The sequence below is a fragment of the Apium graveolens genome, chromosome 6 (assembly GCF_009905375.1).
Source record: "Apium graveolens cultivar Ventura chromosome 6, ASM990537v1, whole genome shotgun sequence".
Taxonomy (NCBI): domain Eukaryota; kingdom Viridiplantae; phylum Streptophyta; class Magnoliopsida; order Apiales; family Apiaceae; genus Apium; species Apium graveolens.
The window spans coordinates 110,146,591-110,164,689 of NC_133652.1; the positions used below are offsets into that span (position 1 = coordinate 110,146,591).

The 18,099-nt window shown below is 36.8% G+C and overlaps 1 protein-coding gene across 1 annotated transcript; it reads left to right on the plus strand.

Annotated features, from left to right (window-relative positions):
- Positions 1-1,057: 1,057 nt before the first annotated feature.
- Positions 1,058-2,229, plus strand: LOC141667519 (uncharacterized). Its single transcript, XM_074474042.1, has 2 exons — positions 1,058-1,270; positions 1,553-2,229. The coding sequence occupies exons 1-2, from the start codon at positions 1,061-1,063 to the stop codon at positions 2,147-2,149; spliced, it is 807 nt and encodes a 268-aa protein (XP_074330143.1). The 5' UTR covers positions 1,058-1,060; the 3' UTR covers positions 2,150-2,229.
- The last annotated feature ends 15,870 nt before the right edge of the window (positions 2,230-18,099 follow it).

The window sequence follows — 18,099 nt, forward strand, 5'->3', positions numbered from 1 at the left end:
GAGAATTTGTTGTGATATAAGATCATTTTCGAGACTTTTTCTTATACCTTAAAATTTTATTGGTTGCTTACATATGCTATTAGAACCCCGATTTAAGGAGGATCGAGTTCATTAAAATTAACTTAAAGAATGCTATTAGGGGTGTTAAAAAATCCGTCAAATTGTGAATCCGGACCCGGACTACGACAATCAAGACCAAGAAAAATCGAAAACGATAAAACCGTTTTTAATGGTTCGGTTAACCGTACTGTTATGCATAAATGATTTCGTTACGATTTTCAATAAATTAAGACCGTTTAAATATATATCATAGTACTTATATATAATATATAATACTGATATATAATAATTTTTATATTATATTTACTTAAATAACTGGGCCGTGTGAACACCTCTAAATGCTATTGTATCTTTTAATTTGGGCCGTGTGAAGTGTGAAGTCGATTGTATACCGGTACATTGAGGTTGATACGGTTCACTCTGTGCTTTGTGGTGCTAACTGTTACGCGCGTAGGTGCTGCTAAGGGCTAACAATCATTTTCGTGTTGTCATTAACTTTCCATGCTGTAGTCTTGTTATTATTAAGATATATGTCATTGATCCAATTAAATTATTTAGCTTCATTTGTTTGGCCAAAAAGTAAGTTTTGTTTTGTACAATTACCAGTATCCAATGTAGACAAGTTACAGTAAGTTACAAAGGTAATTTAAGCTGTTTAAAAAAATGGATAGGTACAGAAAACATACCGCGTTCCCCAGTTGTGCCTGCATGAGTTGCATGTACAACTTGGTAGTATTTATTTGGTAACGTAAATTTGTTCTTACACCAGTTTTGTTGACTTTTTTCTGTAGAATATTAGGAGTGGGCATATATACCCTCTCTAGTCCCATGTAAACAATTAAACGTATATACCCAATGTTAATCCATTGAATTACGTGCCAATCCTACACACAAACACGTTGGAAATGCGCGGTTTCGTTTAGTCAACCCCCCCTTGTGAATTGTGATATCTCCAACTCCCAGCATACAACTACAACCCCCCCCCCCCTACCCCTAATTTATGTTCTCATATAAACCCCCCACCTTATTTTTCCTCACCAACATACAATCCTTTATAACATTGACTGTTTCTCTTATAAAACCTCCCTTTTCCCCTCACCAACATACAGATATATTCATTACAAAAGCAAGGACCCCCCCAACAAGAACTATGAAGCTAGTTTGGTCTCCAGAGACTGCCTCCAAAGCTTTTATCGACACTGTTAATTCTGTAAGCCCCTTCTTTTCTTTATATAAATATGTGAGAGAGAGAGAGAGAGGGAGAGGGGGAGAGGGAAAGAGAGGGGGAGGGAGAGAGACATAGATAGAGAGAAAATAGAGAGAAAGATAGAGAGATTTCTTTTTGTCTTCTGTAACGATGATATTTGTTCTTTTTTTGTTAAAAGTAGTGAATTCGAGTCACTCGTACTCTACCTATTTGTCTTCGAAAAATAATTTTACAAGTTCATAAAAATTCAAACAAAGATGTTATTGATTAATTTTTATTGTGCAGTGCAAGATATTTAAAGATTCAAGCGTAGCTGAGCTGATCTCAGCGATGGCTGCTGGATGGAATGCAAAATTAATGGTAGAAACATGGTCTCGAGGTGGTGCAATAGCAACTAGCATAGGTTTGGCCTATGCAAGCCATCACACAAACGGAAGACATGTATGTATCGTCCCTGACAAGTTTTCAAGAACAGAATATCTTAAAGCCATGGAAATCCCCGGATTCACACCCGAGGTTATTGTCGGAGACCCCGAGGAGGCATTTCAAACATTACAAGGCATTGATTTTTTGGTGCTAAATTGCGAAATAGACGACTTTTCAAGAATACTAAAGGTGGTTAAGTTAGGCCATAGGGGTGCAGTGCTAGTGTCCAAGAATGTTAGTAGGACTATCGGATCATCATCATCATCGGAGTATAGGTGGCGTGGGGTGGTTGAAGGTGGTGCACGGCTGGTCAGGTCCAGGATATTGCCGGTAGGTGATGGGCTAGATATAGCGCATGTTGGGGCGGTGAAAGGTTCTGGTAAAAAAGTTGAAAATAATAGATGGATTAGAAGGTTTGATAGACAATCCGGTGAAGAGTTTGTTTTTAGGAGATAGATTCTTTATTCTGAAAACATGTAAATTACTCATAATGAATTTTAGATTTATTTTTAGTTTTGTTCTTAGCTTTGTTCTTATCTCTATCGTGTTGTTATCAATATCTTTCATTTGTTTATGTTGCACAAAAGTGAAAACGTGAGGCTACATAACTGTTGGATCAACACAATACGGCCCAAAAAAGTTATAGTTAGCATAATTGTGAAACATAATATAAGGCCCAAGAAAGCCCATTTTTTAAGATAAAAGCCCATTTGGGAATTAGTATGAATATAAGACAACAATCTCATTTGAAGAGATTAGTAAATTAAAGTAAAAAGATTATCTCCTAAAATTATAGTCTGAATAATATAATAATATTATAGACTTATCATTTGGCGCTAGAAGGAGCTTTACTTTACAGATCCAACCGGAATATGATCGTGGAAGAGTTTGATCCGGGAACGGCCGGACCAACTCAGGTGAAGGAGTTGACGGCAGAAATTGCTGTCGACCCCTCGACCCACGGTGGTCATGAACTGCCCAAACAACCGGCATTAAAGCCGAAATATTTGTTTCCCCCACCTGAAGGCCCTCCTGAAGATTAGCAGGTGAGCTTGAAAGATACACGTCAAAGAGACAAGAAGGGAAAGTCCATCTCAGATCAGCGTTTCAGAGTACAGACCTCCAAAGGTAGGAAGGTTCTCTCAAGCGACATACGACTACATCTAGAAAAGAAAGAAAGGCTAAAAGTTCAAAACCAAGAAAATTCATAAGAACCACTTTATTCAGATGAAGAACTTGAACTACTAGAACGTGAGACTCGGAGGTTGCAAGCCAAACTCGAGCGAAAACGTGAAATTCACCGTCTCCGTCGAGAGCTCGAACAAACAACAATACAAAACAAAGAACAAGATGATGAGTTTTATGATGAGGACGACGACATCGAATACGAATATGAGCCATCAGCGGAGTCGACATATTCACAACTGCGCGAACGTCGACAGCGGACAGTGTCATCCGCCGAAGTCTCGTGCCAAACTGAATCAACAGAGTCCATCTCCCACGAAGAATTTGCCAAAATGCAAGAAGAAATCGCACAAATGCGTAATATCATGAGAAATCAATCAGGATTCGAAAATGTCTCCGAAAGCCCCCTATCACTCGTCCTCGAGAAAGCGCGTATCGACAAAACACTAAATCATCTCCGACATCACTTTCTCAGGCCATGTGTCTATTACTTTCCAGTAAGTAGATGAGTAATAGTATCATCTTTATCGTCGGTGGAAAATGCTTTCATTCATCAGAGTCAGAAGAATCTTGCAATCTCGGAGATGAAGCAGCCCACCTGATACGTCTGAACCCTTTAAACGAGAACAAGCTCTTCGTATACTTAAAAAATTCATCAACATAAGGCTGAGTAGGGACTTCAGTCGTCACTTCAATGTTCCAGTTAAACAAAAACCTCTCCCCATCTTTATCAACTAGTAAAAATTGAGAATTGCTGAAAAGGAAGCTAAAATGTTCAGATATTACACCTACATTAACACTGATCACTTTCGGCCAAGATGCCTTAACTCCACTACAAACACATGTCTCATCATCTAATGTCCACAAGTGAATCTTACCTTCCTTTACAATAGAGTTAATGACAGCAACATTATCCTTAAAGTCGGTAATATCAATAAAACTCCTATCATCATCAAAATTGCCATTGGGGAGTTTAATACCACAAATAAATGCCTCCTTGTTTAAATTGAAAGCCATCATATTACTATTAGTATGTTCAATGGCAAACAAAAATTCGTGAAATGCATGGAAATTGCTGTATGGATAAGCAATCGGCTTGTCAATCTGTCGCCAACCATTCATGTTTGAAGAATAGACTTTAACAGAAGTACTAGGGGACACAACTCTAACAAGTTTAAAATCTAAATCAATGTGATCGAAACCAAAACCTAAAACACCATCTGTCCAATATTTATCAGGTATAGTATAAGAAGGAAGTAGTTTGGAGTGTCTAGTTGCAGGGTTCCAAAGGTAAATATCGAAATTCTTTTTAGCAACATGCCATCCCAATAACCTAACAGAAACACAAACAATACCACAATTTGAACCTATACGTTCAGATGTTAATGGATGACAGGGATACTCTGTTAGATATATTTGATAATGTCATGGCTAATATGATTTATGTTTAGTTTTCAGATCTTACTTAAACAGGATAAATCAGTACTTACTGGAAGTCAGGACTTAAGGATATCAGTACTTATATTATCAGGAGATAATCATCAGAAGATGGATATCAGAACTTAAGTGTTGAAGGACGTTCATATAAGGACAGTAGCTGATTAAAGGAAAGAAGATCGAGATAAACATAAGAAGAGATATGCATGAAGAAGGAATTCTATGAAGAATAGAATACTTGGAAGAAAAGATATCTGATTGATATATTTTAGGAAGCAGAATTATATTCCATATCAATTATCGATTATCTTGTAACTGTGTAGTATATAAACACAGACATAGGTATCATATTCGAGAAGATTATTCATTGTAACCCTAGCAGCTCTCGTGATATTTGTTCATCACTGAGAGGTAACAGTTCCATACTGTAACAGAGTTTATTGTTTCAATAAAGTTTGTTTTCTGTTACTTAAAATATTAAAAGTTCGATTTGATTATAATTTTACATTGTATTCACCCCCTCTACAGTGTGTGTGACCTAACAAGTGGTATCAGAGCCTATCTGTTAACGCACATACAGTTAAAGATCCAAACACAATCATGTCTGATACAGAAACTCCAACTAAGCCTACCAAAACTGAAGAACCTCCAAAGACACAAATTCAAAGTCGGTATGAAACCATCAGAGTTCCCATACTAAGACCATCTGAATATGCCATATGGAAGGTGAGGATGACCATGTTTCTGGAAGCTACAGATCCAGAATATCTTGATAGAATCAAGGAAGGACCTCACAAACCAACCAAGCTCGCTGTTGCAGTTGCAGGTGAAGTAGCAAAGACCATACCAAAGGAGAAGAGTGATTATACTGCTGATGATATCGCATCAATTGCTAAGGATGCTAAGGTACGACACTTACGGCATAGTGCCATTGATAATGTAATGTCAAACAGGGTAATTAACTGCAAGACTGCTAAGGAGATATGTGATGCTCTGGAAATAAGGTGTCAGGGAACCGATACAATTAACAAGAACAGGAAGACAAAACTCACTCAAGAGTATGAACACTTTGACTCAAAGGCTAATGAGTCATTGACTGATTTATATGATAGATTTGTCAAACTCTTGAATGATTTGTCATTGGTTGATAAGGAATATGATCTTGAAGATTTAAACCTTAAATTCCTGTTAGCTCTTCTTGAATGCTGGGATTTGAAGGCAACAACAATAAGAGACAACTACAATCTTGATAAAACAACTCTTGATGAAATTTATGGAATGCTCAAGACTCATGAACTTGAGATGGAACAAAGAAGCAAGAGGAAAGAAGGAAAGTCAAGGACAGTTGCTCTTAAGGCTGAAGAAGAATCCCCCAAGGCAGCTTCCTCAAGGAAAGACAAGGGTAAAGCTCTTTTCACAAAGTCTGATACTGAGTCATCAAGTTCTGAAAGTGATGATGACTCAGATTCTGAAAGCTTGCCTGAGACTGATGCTGATAAGGAGATGATGAAGCTGTGTGCTCTTATGTGAAAGGGATCACAAAGATTGCATACAGGAAGTTCAGGAAAGGAAAGAAGTTTTCCAGGAAAGGCACAAGTTCTGATAAAAAGAATTTCAGAAGATCTGAGGGCAGAGGAGGAAAGTCTGATAGAGGAGATTATACCAATGTCAAATGCTATAACTGTGGTGAGAAAGGCCACATATCTCCTGATTGCAAGAAAGTGAAGGGTGACAAAGGCAAGGCTATGGTCACAAAGAAGAAAAGCTGGATAGACACCTCAGACTCTGAAAGTGAGGAGAACTATGCTTTGATGGCAAATGCTGATAAAGAAAGTGCTGAGAGCAGTTCTGAAACTTCTGAAACAAAGGTACCTCAGACTACTTATGCTTTTCATACTGATGATATTAATGAGTTGAGAAGATATCTTAAAACCATGTTTGTTAGTTATAGAGATCAAACTTTAACATGTGAAAGATTAACTTCTGAAAATCTTGTTTTTAAGAAAAGAAATGATTTCTTAGAAAAAGAGTTAGTTATGTTCCATCAAACTCAGAAGGATAGAGATGATGCTTTTTATGTTAGGGATGAAGTGCTAAAAATGAATGAATCTCTAAAAACTGAGTTAGAAAAGGAAAGAGAGATTATCAGGACTTGGACTAACTCTGGCAGAACAACTCAAAATTTGCTAAGTAGTGAAAATTGGAAAGAAGGCTTAGGTTATGGAGAGAATAAGAATGATAAAAGAACTGCAGAAATTAAGCCTGTTGTTAAGCAAAAGCCAAATTTAAAACCTGTTAAGTTTGTAACTGTAAAGTCTGATAATGAGAAATCAGAAGTTAAAGAGGAATTAACTTCTGACAAACTAAAACAGGAAAAGACAGCTGAAGTAAACATAGGCTTAATGACTAAGAAGCAGCTTAAGCATAAGCTGAAAGATGTTAAGAATGCAAACAAGGTAAAATCACCTAGGAAAAATAGGAATGGAAAGGAAGGTGTGAATAAAAACAATGATTATAAACCTGTTCCTGATGCTCCTAGGAAAATATGTCATAACTGTGGAAGTTCTAACCATCTGGCTTCTTTTTGCAGGAAGAATAAGAACATAAACTCCTTACCTTCAAAATCAGGAGTTAAGAGTCAGTCTGTTAAATATAAACCACAAAATCCTTGTTTTCATTGTGGTAGTTTATGGCATTCCATTTATACCTGTAAGGAATATCATAGTTTGTACTATGATTATTATCAAATAAAACCTTCTTTGAAGAAAGTTTCCATTGTTCCTTCTAGTGTAAATTCTGATTCAAAGTCTGATAGTGTAAGTTCTGATAAGAAAAATGTTAACATAAACTCTGATGCTAAATCCGCTGTAAATGTTAACGAACTTAATAAGGCCAAAGGTTCCAAACAAGTCTGGGTCCTTAAAACTAATCATTAGTGGTCTTTGTGATTGCAGGGCAACAGGAAAAATATTCTAGTTCTGGACAGTGGATGTTCAGGACATATGACTGGAAATAAAGCCCTGCTATCAGACTTTGTAGAGAAAGCTGACCCAAGTGTTTCTTATGGAGATGACAACATTGGTAAAACATTGGGATATGACAATATTAATCTTGGGAATGTCATCATTAAAGAAGTAGCTCTGGTCTCAGGAATTAAACACAATCTGCTGAGTATAAGTCAAATCTGTGACAGAGGTTATCATGTTGATTTCTTCGAAGAACACTGTGAAGTTGTGAGTAAATCCAAAGGCAAAGTTGTTCTAAAAGGATACAGGCGTGGTAACATTTATGAAGCTAAGCTTTCAACAAGTACTGATGGTTCTGCAATCTGTCTGATGAGTAGAGCATCAATTGAAGAAAGCTGGAATTGGCACAAGAAACTCTCTCATTTAAATTTCAACAATATAAATGAACTAGTCAAGAAAGATCTTGTGAGAGGACTGCCAAAGTCAGTATTTGCTCCTGATGGCCTTTGTGATTCTTGTCAGAATGCCAAACAAAGAAAATCTTCATTCAAGAGCAAGACTGAATCATCAATTCTTGAGCCTTATCATCTACTACATGTTGATCTATTTGGTCCAGTGAATGTCATGTCTATTGCAAAGAAGAAATATGCGTTGGTCATAGTGGATGAGTTCACCAGATATACATGGGTGTATTTCTTGCACACAAAAAGTGAAACTGCATCTATCTTGATTGATCATGTCAAACATCTGGATAAATTGGTCAAAGATTCTGTGAAAACCATAAGGAGTGATAATGGCACTGAGTTCAAGAATTTGATAATGGAAGAGTTCTGCAAAAACCATGGAATTAAGCAGGAATTTTCTGCTCCTGGAACTCCACAGCAAAATGGAGTTGTTGAAAGGAAGAATAGAACTTTCATTGAAGCTGCACGTACAATGCTTGAAGAAGCAAAGCTTCCAACCTATTTCTGGGCTGAAGCTGTGCAAACTGCTTGTTTTACTCAAAATGCAACACTCATTAACAAGCAAGGAAAAACACCATATGAGATGGTGAAGAAAAAGAAGCCAAATCTGAAGTACTTTCATGTATTTGGATGCAAGTGTTTTGTTCTCAAGACTCATCATGAACAGCTATCTAAATTTGATCTAAAAGCTGATGAAGGAATCTTTGTTAGATATCCACTTTCCACAAAAGCCTTCAGAGTCTATAATTTGAGAACAAGAGTGGTCATGGAATCTATCAATGTCTTTTTTGATGACAAGAATATTACTGGTCTTGAAGATTTTATTGATCATGATCAGCTGAGATTTGAAAATGAAGACTCAAGTTCTGATACTGAAAATCCTGACAGTCTAAGTCCTGATACTGTAAACTCTGATGGATTAAACTCTGATGGATTAAACTCTGATGTTATTGAAACTGTGGTGACTACGCCAAAGGAATATGCACCTATGCAGGGGGAGCATACTCAAGAACATACCACATCTCAAGAAGCATCAGAACATACATCTGGCTCTTCAAGTTCTGATTCATCAAGTTCTGATAAGCCAAGTTCTGATAGTTCTGAAAATCTAAATTCTGAAGAATCCAACTCAGAGAGCATAGTTTCAGGGGGAGCATCAGAAAATGAAAATGAAGACAGCATGGATCATGGGGGAGCATCCAGTTCTAGAGAAAACCTTCCATCTGCAAGGAAGTGGACTAAATCACATACACCTGATTTGATAATTGGAAATCCTGATGCAGGTGTCAGAACTAGAACAGGTACTTCAAACGAATGTCTTTACAATTCTTTTCTCTCTCAGACTGAGCCAAAGAAAGTGGAAGAAGCTCTTCAAGATGCTGATTGGGTGCAAGCAATGTAGGAAGAGTTAAATAAATTTGAAAGAAACAAAGTCTGGACCCTAGTGCCAAGACCAAAGAATAGATCTGTTGTTGGTACAAAGTGGGTGTTCAGAAACAAAACTGACAGTGATGGCATAATTACTAGGAATAAGGCAAAGCTGGTTGCAAAATGATATTCTCAACAAGAGGGAATTGATTATGATGAAACATTTGCACCAGTTGCTAGGTTAGAAGCCATAAGGATATTTTTGGCTTATGTTGCTCACAAAAAGTTTACTGTCTTTCAAATGGATGTGAAAAGTGCTTTTCTCTATGGAGAATTGGAGAAGGAAGTATATGTTGAACAACCTCCATGCTTTGTAGATTCCAAACATCCAGATTATGTCTACAGGCTTGATAAAGCACTTTATGGACTTAAGCAAGCTCCCAGAGCATGGTATGAGACTTTAGCTCAGTTTCTTCTGGAAAGTGGATTCAACAGAGAAACTATAGACAAAACACTGTTCTACCTCAACCATGGAAAGGACTTACTTTTGGTCCAGATTTATGTTGATGATATCATTTTTGGGTCTACAAATGACAGACTTTGCAAGAAGTTTGCCAAACTGATGCAGTCAAGGTATCAGATGAGTATGATGGGGGAACTTAGCTATTTTCTGGGCGTTCAAGTCAAGCAAAATGAAGAAGGCACTTTTATTTGTCAAACTAAGTACACCAGAAACTTGCTGAAGAAATTTGGAATGCAAGATTGTTCAAGTGCATCCACTCACATGGCCACTGCAACAAAACTGGATAAGGATACTGGTAAATCAGTAGATATTACTGATTACAGAGGTATGATTGGCTCTCTACTCTATCTAACTGCTAGTAGACCTGATATCATGTATGCTACCTGTCTTTGTGCAAGATTTCAAGCAGATCCAAGAGAACCTCACTTAACAGCTGTGAAAAGAATTTTCAAGTATCTTAAGGGAACAGCTGATCTGGGATTATGGTATCCCAGAGAATCAGATTTTAAACTAATAGGTTACTCAGATGCAGATTTTGCAGGTTGCAAAATTGACAGGAAAAGCACAAGTGGAAGCTGTCAATTTCTTGGAGGCAGATTGGTTTCTTGGTTTAGCAAGAAACAAAAGTCAATTTTCACATCAACTGCAGAAGCAGAATATATTGCTGCAGGAAGCTGTTGTGCACAGATTCTTTGGATGAAGAATCAGTTACTGGATTATGGGTTAACATATTTCAAAATCCCTATTTACTGTGATAATCAAAGTGCTATTGTTATGACAGGTATGTTAGTGTATACTGAAAATATTTTTTTGAAGTATGTACATTTATTTCTGGCCAGTTTATTTGGGAATCATTTGAATATTTACATGTTGTCTAATATTATATATTGTGAACAATCTACTATCAAATGAGATACAGAATATTAGATTGTTAAATACGGTTATATAATATAATAAGGTTCACAACACATGTGGTGTTGGACAATCCACTGGTATGGCTGTAGTATTATTTAGATTAATTTATATTGACTAATAAATAATACTAGTATACTTTGTGTATATTGAACAGGATCAAATTTAGAATTGTTCCCTTAATACTGATTAAGAAGGAGAACTAAGATTCTATGTTACTATTAATGCTTAGGTTCTTAATCCGGAAATAGTAATTGACATGTGTATATTATTTACATGCTTTGATTTATATATGAAATAATTCTTTTGAATTATATCATTATATTTTGGGTGATGGAATTATATACATGGTGGATATTATTTATTGAAGGAATCCATGTCCTGATAATATTCAGGTTAATGATGTCCCCTTGAAAGCTCAAAAAGATTTAATTATGTGAAAACCTGCAAGTGGAATTTATTCTGGCATAATTAAATAAAGGTTGAGTGGATGATCAAGGATAAAAGATATTAATTAAATAAATTATCAGTAATTTATTTAATTAATGGACATATGATATTTTAAACATGGGGAATTTAATAAGCAAATAATATTGGAACCGAATTAATCAAATTACGGTATTAGGAAAGGTAGTGCAAATATTAATTCTTTAGTGGATTGAATTAATATTTAATTATATTGGGCTAGGCTCAAGATGTAATTAGAAGGCCCAACCTAATTATCCATGGTCCCTATTGTAGCCTATATATATTCTTATTCTCTTCTTGCTTGGAATTGTGTGAAAACATATTGTAGCCACCAAGGAGCAAGAAGAGAGGATAACTTGAGAAGACGGAGGCCACACTTCGCTCAAGGGAATTTGGGAATACAATAGAAGAGCGTGGAATCAACCATTAACAAGGTAATCCTCTTTTCGTAATCTTTATCGTAAAACGTAGTAACACCCTAAGTCTGTGGTTCCCAACAATTGGTATCAAGAGCCTGGTAATGGGTTCTATGTTTTATGATATAATGTCCATGTCGTAATTATATATGCGTGTATATAGTGTTTTGCTTGTATTGGTTTTGATGCAGGTTGTTAATCCACTATTATGGCCATGTATATTTTAATTATGTGTTTGGATCCCACGTGGTTTAATCGTGGTTAATTTTTGTTTTGGTTTCCACGTGGTTTAATCGTGGTTGTAATTTACACGAGGGTTGATCGTGTTAGAATAGATTTTACAAAATTAGTTTTATATTAGATCTATTTTTTTGTAATTATTCCGGGTATTTTGTAATAGTTATGTGCGATCAGAAATCAATTTCGGTAGTTTTTTGTTCCGATGTGCGATTACAAGGGGCTGCTGTTGATGTTTGGATCGAACAAAATCAAAACAAAACTCACAGAAAAGCAACAGGCGCGCGCGCTGCGGCCGCTGCGGCCGCTGGGACTGCTGGGGCTGCTGGGGCTGCTGGGGCTGCTGGGGCTGCTGGGGCTACTGGGGCTGCTGGGGCTGCGGCGGCAGCTGGGACTGCTGGGGCTGCTGGGGGCGTCGGGGCGCGCTTGGGGCAGATTTTTTTTGAGAGCTGGATTTTTTTTTCAAGGGCCATAATAGTGGAAAATTTATTTTAATTTTTTCCATTAAATTTTAATTATTGCTTTAATTTATTGATTATGTGTGTCGTTAATTATGTGTGTAATTCTTTTAAAATTGCATGTTTAACTTAATTAGGATGACATGGACATAAAATTTATTTATTGCTTTAATTAAATGTTATATGTTGCTAAAATTATGTGTGTATTTTGAATGCATGATTAGACATAATTATAACAACATAGGGCCCCATTTAATTTTAAAATTCCTCAATTTTAATAAAAAAAATTCTAAGTGGGAGAGGGAATTAATATGAAATTAAATCCCATGGTCTCCATTATTGGTTGTAGGTAATTTAACATAAAGACGAATATAAATTATATATACGTCACCCATCGTGGTATGTAATTTGTGGTGTCTAGAATGTTATAGAAATTACTAGAACAAACTTCTTAAATTAATAAATTTTGAAAGGAATAAATACATATTTTCTTTATTTCTGATTTGGGGCGATTTTGTCAAAAACGGGTTCATCGAGCTTGTAAGGCTGTGGGTTTTAAGCGAGACCGATGTGACTCCTCCACTACCTGGAAATCAAACCATTGATGAATATTGAATTGAAGTATTCTATTCAAAGCAAAATTACGAATATTGGAAGGTATACACGCCACCCATCGTGGCGTACCAAGTTCCATAGATTTCGAATAATTTAAGATTTGATGATGGTATACACTTAGCTATGAAAAATAATATAGTCCACCCCAACGTGGCATATTGTTTAGTAATAGGACCGAAGTAACATTTAAACAAAATTAGGTGGTATACATGTCACACATCGTGGCGTACCAGAAGCTTATGGTGTTTAGATGTTAGTGCATTAAATTTTAATAATTTAGATCTTAATAATTAATGCATCCTTATTTATGTGATGTTTTTATGCATGATTCTCAGGATAAAATGGGCTTTAATCCACTATTCACCATACTTAAGGATAACAAACTTACCGGACCTAACTATATTGAATGAAAACAAAATTTGGACATTGTGTTGACTGCTGAGGAGTACAAGTTTTGCACTTATGAACCCAAGCCTGAACAGCCTGCTGCTGATGCTCCTGAAGATGAGAAAGAGTATTATAAACGGTGGATTAAGGCTGATGAGATGTCGCGATGTTACATTCTGGCAGCAATGTCGGGTGTTTTGCAGCATCAGCATCATTCTATGGCCACTGCTTCGGATATGCTCTTTAATCTCAAGGAACTTTTTGGAGATCAGAATAGGGCTGCTAGGCAAGTAGCCATGAAGGCTTTAATGAACACTCAGATGGCTAAAGGCACACCTGTAAGGGATCATGTTCTCAAGATGATGTCACATCTGAATGAGATAGAGATCCTTGGTGCTGAACTTGACGGGGAATCCCAGATTGACATTATCCTTATGAGCTTGTCCAAGAGTTTTGAGCAGTTCCGCTTGAATTACAACATGAACAAGAGGCAGTATAATCTCGCGGAACTGCTGACAGAACTTCAGGCAGCTGAAGGATTATTTCGGCAGAGTGTTCAAGTGAATGTGGCTGAGAAAGGTTCTTCCTCTAAGCTGAAAGGTATTAAGAAGAAGAAAAAGGCTCAGTCACAGAAAGCTGTGAAGGCAGTGGGAGTTCAGGGTGGTGTGAAAAAGCCTAAGGGAAAGTGCTTCAGATGCAAACAGTCAGGTCACTGGAAACAGGATTGTCCTCTTCCTAAGAAGACAAACAATACTGGTATGTCTCTTTCTCTAGTTACAGAAACGTTTATAGCGGCTATATCTACGAGCACTTGGTGTGTAGATACAGGAGCCACTGATCATGTTTGTAATTCTATGCAGGGGTTTCAACTATCCAGAATGCTTAGAGATGGTGAGATATACGTGTTCATGGGAGATGCTACGAAAGTAGCAGTAGTTGCAGTAGGAGTTATTCATTTATCTTTTGGTTCTGATAGGATTTTGGTTTTGAACAATTGTCTTTATGTACCTTCTTTTAGAAGGAATTTAATTTCGGTTTCTAAACTTGCTTTGGATGGTTATAATGTTTGTTTGGATCGTAATGTTTCTATTATGATGAATAAACAAATTATATGTTCTGGTACATTGCAAGACAATTTGTATATAATTAATCCTAGTCAACCTGCACTGCAACTGCAATTTAGGGAATTGAACAACACATCTTCTAACTCTACTAACAAAAAGGAACCTTCTAGTTTGAACCAAACATATCTTTGGCACTTGAGATTAGGTCATATTAACTTGAGGAGGATTCAGAGACTGGTAGTAGACGGGCCTTTAAGCTCATTGGCAGTGGAGCCATTTCCAGTTTGTGAATCCTGCTTGGAAGGTAAAATGACTAATAGGCCTTTCAAGGCAAAAGGGAATAGAGCCAAACAACTGTTATAATTGGTTCACTCTAATTTATGTGGACCCATGAATATCCAAGCAAGAGGTGGTTATGAATATTTCGTCACTTTCATTGATGATTATTCTAGATATGGGTACGTTTATTTGTTGTACCGTAAGTCTGAGTGCTTTGATAAGTTCAAAGAGTACAAAGCTAAAACGGAGAAGCGACTTAATAAAAGTATCAAGTCACTATGATCAGATCATGGTGGCGAATACTTGCTTGGAGAATTTAGGGAATATTTATCAGAAAATGGGATAGAATCCCAGTTAAATGCACCAGGCATACCCCAGCAGAACGGTGTAGCAGAGAGAAGGAACCGGACTCTTTTAGAGAGTGTTAGATCGATGATGAGTTATTCGGATTTACCCAAGTCGTTTTGGGGACATGCCTTAGAGACAACAGCTTATCTTCTGAACTTATTACCTTCTAAGTCAGTTCCTAAAACCCCCTTAGAATTGTGGACCGGGGATAAACTGAGTCTAAGACATATTCGAATATGGGGTTGTCCAGCACATGTGCTGAACAAGAACGCGACTAAGTTAGAATCTCGTACAGAAGTAAGGTTATTTGTAGGCTACCCCATGGGAACGAAAGGATATTTATTTTATAGTCCGAATAATCGGGATGTCATTGTTAGCACCAATGCAAGATTCTTAGAGGAGGAATATATAATGAATCACAAACCCATGAGTAGTGTCATTTTAGAGGAACTAGTGGGAGGGACAAATAATACCCATGAAGCTGTAGTACAAATAGAACAACCACAAAATAATGTACAACCTGTCACTAATACCGCACCAGTGCCTCGTCGTAGTGGAAGGGTTGTTCAACAGCCTGATAGATTCATGTTTTTGGGTGAGTCTTCAGACTTGGTCTCTGGTGAACATGATGATGATCCCCGTACATACGAAGAGGCAGCACAAGACAAAGATGCAGATCTTTGGCAAAAGGCGATGGAATCTGAGATAGAATCAATGTATTCTAATCAGGTCTGGGAGCTCGTGGAACCACCCAAAGGTATAAAACCTATTGGATGTAAGTGGATCTACAAGAAAAAGAGGGGATTAGATAAAAAGGTGAAAGCCTGAAAAGCAAGACTTGTTGCGAAAGGGTATACTCAGAAAGAAGGTATCGATTATGAGGAAACCTTTTCACCGGTAGTCATGCTTAAGTCAATCCGTATTCTTTTATCTATAGCAGCTCATCTCGATTATGAGATTTGGCAAATGGATGTCAAGACAGCTTTTCTTAATGGAAGTCTTGAAGAAACCATCTATATGCAGCAACCAAAAGGATTCATTAAGGAAGGCCAAGAGCATCTGGTATGTAAGCTTAAGAGGTCTATTTATGGACTTAAACAAGCTTCTAGAGACTGGAATATTCGTTTTGATCAGGCAGTCCAGTCATATGGATTTGATCAAAGTCCAAGCGAATCGTGCGTGTATAAGAGAAGTGAAGGTAATGCAGTGGTTTTTCTAGTACTATATGTAGATGATATTTTACTCATTGGAAACAATGTTGAGATGTTGTCATCAGTAAAGGCATGGTTGTTCAAACAATTTGACATGAAAGACTTAGGTGAAGCGGCATACATCCTTGGGATCAAAGTTATAAGGGATCGCAAGAAAAGGATGTTGGCTTTATCTCAAGAGCCCTACATTGATGAAGTATTAGCTCGTTTTAACATGCAGAACTCCAAGAAAGGTTTTCTACCTTTTAAGCATGGAGTTGCTCTATCTAAGAAGCAGTGTCCTTCGACACCTAAAAATATAGAGAGCATGAAAGCAGTTCCTTATGCTTCAGCATGTGGAAGCTTAATGTATGCTATGTTATGTACGAGGCCTGACATCTGCTTTGCTGTAGGCATGGTTAGTAGATATCAGTCGAACCCAGGTCAGGAACATTGGAGTGCAGTAAAAACTATACTCAAGTACCTGAGAAGGACTAAGGAGTATATGTTAATTTACAAGGCCTCAGATCTATTTCCTTTGGGATATACTGATTCAGATTTCCAATCAGATAGGGATAAGAGGAAATCAACCTCGGGGTATGTTTTTACTTTGGGAGGTGGAGCCGTTATATGGAGGAGTGTAAAGCAGAAATGCATTGCAGACTCCACCATGGAGGCCGAGTACGTGGCGGCCTCTGAGGCTGCCAAGGAGGCTGTATGGTTCAGGAACTTCCTTTTGGACTTAGATGTGGTACCTAATTTGCCTAGGAGCTTGACGGTGTATTGTGATAACACTGGTGTTGTGGCAAATTCAAAGGAACCGCGAGACCACAAAGCAGCTAAACATATTGAACGTAAGTATCATCTCATACGAGGAATCGTAAAGCGAGGGGATATAGTTGTGGCTCACATATCATCAGAAGACAACCGAGCAGATCCTTTCACAAAGAGCTTGCCAACCAAGGTTTTTGACAAGCATGTGGAAGCGATAGGAGTCAGATGGATGGACACATAGATTTTTATGTAATAGTGGATTAAATAAACACTGATGTACACATAGAATATTTTGATTATAAGTGGGAGATTGTTAGTGTATACTGAAAATATTTATTTGAAGTATGTACATTTATTTCTGGCCAGTTTATTTGAGAATCATTTGAATGTTTACATGTTGTATAATATTATATATTGTGAACAATCTAGTATCAAATGGGATACATAATATTAGATCGTTAAATACGGTTATATAATATAATAAGGTTCACAGCACAGGTGGTGTTGGACAATCCACTGGTATGGCTGTAGTATTATTTAGATTAGTTTATATTGACTAATAAATAATACTAGTATACTTTGTGTATATTGAACATGATCAAATTTAGAATTGTTCCCTTAATACTGATTAAGAAGGAGAACTAAGATTCTATGTTATTATTAATGCTTAGGTTCTTAATCCGGAAATAGTAATTGACACGTGTATATTATTTACATGCTTTGATTTATATATGAAATAATTCTTTTGAATTATATCATTATATTTTGGGTGATGGAATTATATACATGGTGGATATTATTTATTGAAGGAATCCATGTCCTGATAATATTCGGGTTAATGATGTCCCCTTGAAAGCTCAAAAAGATTTAATTATGTGAAACCCTGCAGGTGGAATTTATTCTGGCATAATTAAATAAAGGTTGAGTGGATGATCAAGGATAAAAGATATTAATTAAATAAATTATCAGTAATTTATTTAATTAATGGACATATGATATTTTAAACATGGGGAATTTAATAAGCAAATAATATTGGAACCGAATTAATTAAATTACGGTATTAGGAAAGGTAGTGCAAATATTAATTCTTTAGTGGATTGAATTAATATTTAATTACATTGGGCTAGGCTCAAGATGTAATTAGAAGGCCCAACCTAATTATCCATGGTCCCTATTGTAGCCTATATATATTCTTATTCTCTTCTTGCTTGGAATTGTGTGAAAACATATTGTAGCCACCAAGGAGCAAGAAGAGAGGATAACTTGAGAAGACGGAGGCCACACTTCGCTCAAGGGAATTTGGGAATACAATAGA

Coding starts and splice junctions, on each gene's coding strand:
- LOC141667519 (XM_074474042.1), top strand. CDS start 1,061: ATGTTCTCATATAAACCCCCCACCTTATTTTTCCTCACCAACATACAA. Junction 1,271..1,552: donor TTATCGACACTGTTAATTCT/GTAAGCCCCTTC, acceptor TTTATTGTGCAG/TGCAAGATATTTAAAGATTC.